The sequence below is a fragment of the Myotis davidii genome, unplaced genomic scaffold (assembly GCF_000327345.1).
Source record: "Myotis davidii unplaced genomic scaffold, ASM32734v1 scaffold478, whole genome shotgun sequence".
Taxonomy (NCBI): domain Eukaryota; kingdom Metazoa; phylum Chordata; class Mammalia; order Chiroptera; family Vespertilionidae; genus Myotis; species Myotis davidii.
This window is the reverse complement of record NW_006289570.1, coordinates 88,229-92,659: the sequence shown is the minus strand read 5'-3', so window position 1 is coordinate 92,659 and position 4,431 is coordinate 88,229. Positions and strand designations below refer to the sequence as shown.

The window sequence follows — 4,431 nt, the reverse complement described above, 5'->3', positions numbered from 1 at the left end:
CTCGGAATTTTTACCTTTGTGGGTGCTGAAGTTAAGTGGTTCAGCAAAAGGATCCCTTGTAAGAATCGGATTTTCTGATTCTGAAGATGTCTTTGGGTTTTACCTAAAATCCTATTGTTAATGTGCTTCCAATTTATCCCAAGGAGATGCCTTGAATCAGGCGGCAGCCCCACTGGGTGCGGCTATAAATTCGGAGCTTTATTGGAACGCTATTCCCGACAGGGTGGGACTTGGCAGCTGGCTGAACTTGGCACTTCCGCTCACCCGTTCCTCTTCTGTCCATGCCAGATCTGCTGAAGCGTGCGTTTCAGAAGTCTGCGTCGGTGCGGAACATCCTCAAGCCCGTCGGGGGCAAACGCGTGGACTCCGCGGAGGTGCAGAAGGTGTGCAGCATCTGCGTCCTCTACCAGACCTCGCTGACCACTCTCACCCAGATCCGGCTGCAGATACTCACAGGTTTGCAGGCCCCGGGCCTCTTCTGGCTCACGTCTGGCCGACAGTTTTGCTTGGAACACGTGGATTTCTTCTGGCTTCCGTGAAAGAGGGTGTTTGTGAGCCATTCTTAGAGGCCGAGTAGTTGAACAGCTCAAACTAATCTCAATCCCGGCATTTCCAGTTCATTCCTGTGACCTGGCTCTTTATTCTCATTATGAAGTACTATTGGCTTTTAAAAGATCACTATTTTTTTTTTTTAATCCTCACTTGAGGATATTTTTCCATTGCTTTTTTAGAGAGTTGAAGATAGGGGGAGGTAGAGAGAGACATCAATGTGAGAGAGACACATTGACCTGCTACTTTCCACACTCCCCTGACCAGGGCTGGGGGGGTGAAACAGCTACTCCTTGGTTCCCAGACAACATTCTAACCACTGAGAACACTGGCCAAGGCAAAAAGTTATTTTTTAAAAAATTTTAATAGAAAACTAAAAAAGACAGGGAAGCTGAAAAAATAAAGCTTAAGCCACTCTTCATCCCACAATCCAGACATGACTACCTGTGCCTGAGTGTGCTATTTGTTATATATTTAGATTGAAATATATAGTTTAATCTTTGCCATTAGTCACCTGAATACGCATTTTATCATGTCAGAAATTCTTCAGAAACCTTGTTTGTATAGGCTGAATAATACATCATTGCATGGGTATGCCCACCATTGTCCTTTTTAGCTGAGCAAGGAAGAGAGTCCCCTCTGTGAGCAGAGTTGGGTGTCGGGGCTTTAAGTGGCAGTGCAGGAGCTGGGCTAAACTGGTGTCATGATGACAGAGGTCTGTAAGCCATGAAGCTGTTTACCACATAAAGGACTCAGAACTTCTCTGCTGCATTTTACTTTTTGTTTTAAAACATAAATTCTTGCTGCTTTCACACTTATTTCTTCATCTTCACATGTTCACAGAGCACCATCTATGCCAGGCACTGAGGGTGCAGAGGTGAAAACATGTTCACAGAGCACCATCTATGCCAGGCACTTGAGGGTGAAAAGAGCCAGGGTCTGTGTTCCCAAGGGGGTTATATCCTAGTGGGGAGACAGGCATAAGATGGGGAATGTATGCAATGTAACGAAGACCTATGACGGTGGAATAATGAGTGATGATGTAGGCTTGGCCTGGAGAAGGGTTGATGGTTTGGCAGATGATTCTTTGTAGTGGAAGCCAGCCTGTCCATTGTAGGGTTTCAGCAGCCTCTGGCCCCTACCCGTAGGTGCCAGTAGCACCCACTCCTTCCCCCTAGTTGTGACACCCATACTTGTCTCCAAACATTGCCAAGTACCCCCTGGGGACAGCGGAACTGGGGTGGTGATGGAGATGGAAGCAGGAGGGTTTGTGATGTTTCAGAGGTGGATTGGACTTGAGGGAGTGGGGCCTAACAGTTTCAAAGATGATGCCAGGTTTTTAGCCCAGTGCCAGTGTGGGTGGTGCCATCTGCCGAGTGGGGGATGACTGGCTGAGGGCCGGGGCTCGTGGGTTTGGAGAGTTCTGCCATTGCAAGGTTAAGATGTCTTCTGCTTCCCCCTGGCCGCTGCTCTTAGTTGTTAGAGTGTCAGCCCAAACACTGAAGGGTCGCAGGTTCAATTCCTGGTCAGGGGCACATATCTGGATTGCAGGTTTAATCCCATGCGTGCAAGATAGTTTAAAGTAGGTATCGATAAACTACTGCCTGTGGGCCAAACCCAACACACTACTTGCTTTTATAAATAAAGTTTTATTGGAACAAAGCTACATCCATATTGTCTAACAGCCGCTTTTGTGCTATCATAGTTGCATTGAGTAGTTGTGAAAGATTGGCCTACAGAGCCTAAAAACACCAACTCTGGCCCTTTCCAGAAAGAAATTTGCTGATCTCTGATTTAAAACATACACTCGGAGTCAGACAGACCTGGGTTCTGCTCTTGGTCTGACACTACCTGGCTGTGTGGTTTTGAGCCACTTAAACCTCTGTGGCCTTAACTTTAGATAACATTGAGTTTCACACTGGAAAGGAGATCATGCGTGTAAAGTACCTGGAATAGTATCTGGCACAGAGTAAGCACCCGTTACATGTTAGCTCTTATTCTCGTGGTGATAATGATTTTCTTGGTAATCCCACCTTCTCTCACACACTGAATGTTCACTAGTAGGTGTGTTTGTCTCCCTGGTGCGTAGGGAAATAATGGACCAGCTGGAGCCCCACCTGAAGCTTGGGTTTCTCTGTCTTTTCCCAGGTCTCACTTACCTTGATGACCTGCTGCCCAAACTGTGGGCGTTTATCTGTGAGCTGGGGCCCCACGGAGGGTTGAAGCTCTTCTTGGAATGCCTCAACAATGACACCGAAGAGTCCAAGCAGCTCTTGGCCATGCTGATGCTGTTCTGTGACTGCTCCCGGCATCTCATCACGTAGGTTGACTGCTGCGGGCCTGGACTCCTTCCCTAGAAGGCAGTGGCAGTAAGGAAGCAGTTACTGATGCAGTTCCTGCTCAGGTTTGGGCCTGTGTGGCAGGGTCCACTGCTTGCTCTTGTAAATGACGCTTGAGAAGCATCAGATGAGGAAACATTTACAGAGTGGGTGGCACATAGTAGGGCTTCAGCAGTTGTTAGTTCCTGTCCTTTCAGGGAGCTGGGTCAGCACCACTGAATGTGGCCTTTGGGGTTCCTAGTCTCTGGGTCTAAATTACTTCGGTCATTTACTCGCTGTGCTAGTTTACTGGAAGCTTGCAGAGCCAGGGAGTCAGGGTACAAAACTTGGCTCCACCACTTACCGAGATGCCCTGGGCAACGGAGATAACATTACCAGTGTGATAGGGAGTGAACGAGTAAAGGCATGTCAGGTAGTTAGTACCGTGCCTGGCACACAGGGAGAAATTAACAAATGCTAGTCCCATTCAGTTCCTTTGCTCTTTAAGCTTAGGTGTCTACTCGTGTATTTGGTATTCTTTTAATCCCACTTTTCCCCCAAAAGGCTGGTGAATAATTATGAGAGAATGGATCTTAGGCAGTTATGTTCAGGCTAGAAGCCTTGGCAGGAGTCCTCAGGGGCTGGTAGGTGGCAGATTGGGTAAGAATCATGAGGGAAGAGCTCAGTGAGAGGTTGGTGGCAAGAGCAGGGTCCGTAGCTGCTGGTGCAGACCCTGACCTGCTGGGTCACGGGTGACCCAAGAGTGACTCACATTCTAAAGGGAATGGAGCCGTTTTAGGATATTTTCAGATAGAGCTGAAATACAGAGCAGGGCTTATTATTTTCTTCTTAATTGTATTTTTAACTTTTTACTGGGGACAATTTCAAGTCAATAGGAAGTAGAGAGAATATAGTACAATGAACTCTCATGCATCCATCACCAGCTTCAACACTTAACTCATTGCCAGTCTTGCTTCATCTGTATGCCCACCACTCTCCTCTCCCTCATATTTTGAAGCATATCCTAGACATTTACTACTTTATCTGTAAATTTTACAGTAAGTATCTCTAAAAGATAGAACTACACTGAATGTGGCCTTTGGGGTTCCTAGTCTCTGGGTCTAAATTACTTCGGCCATTTACTCGCTGTGCTACTTAGTTTACTGGAAGCTTGCAGAGCCAGGGAGTCAGGGTGCAAAACTTGGCTCCACCACTTACCGAGATGCCCTGGGCAACGGAGATAACATTACCAGTGTGATAGGGAGTGAACGAGTAAAGGCATGTCAGGTAGTACAGTGCCTGGCACACAGGGAGAAATTAACAAACGCTAGTCCCATTCAGTTCCTTTGTTCTTTAAGCTGAGGTGTCTACTCGTGTATTTGGTATTTTAATTCCACTTTTCCCGAAAAAGGCTGGTGAAAAATTATGAGAGAATGGATCTTAGGCAGTTATGTTCAGGCTAGAAGCCTTGGCAGGAGGCCTCAGGGGCTGGTAGGTGGCAGACTGGGTAAGAATCATGAGGGAAGAGCTCAGTGAGAGGTTGGTGGCAAGAGCAGGGGCAGAT

At 47.1% G+C, this 4,431-nt stretch overlaps 1 protein-coding gene across 1 annotated transcript in view; it reads left to right on the top strand.

The window, feature by feature from the left end:
- The window catches only part of UBE3B (ubiquitin protein ligase E3B), a 38,033-nt gene that overhangs the window by 15,935 nt on the left and 17,667 nt on the right, over positions 1-4,431 (top strand). Inside the window, exons 14-15 of the mRNA XM_015562820.1 lie at positions 289-456; positions 2,698-2,869. Of these exons, the coding sequence (XP_015418306.1) occupies positions 289-456; positions 2,698-2,869 (340 nt within the window). The remainder of the gene's footprint in view (positions 1-288; positions 457-2,697; positions 2,870-4,431) is intronic.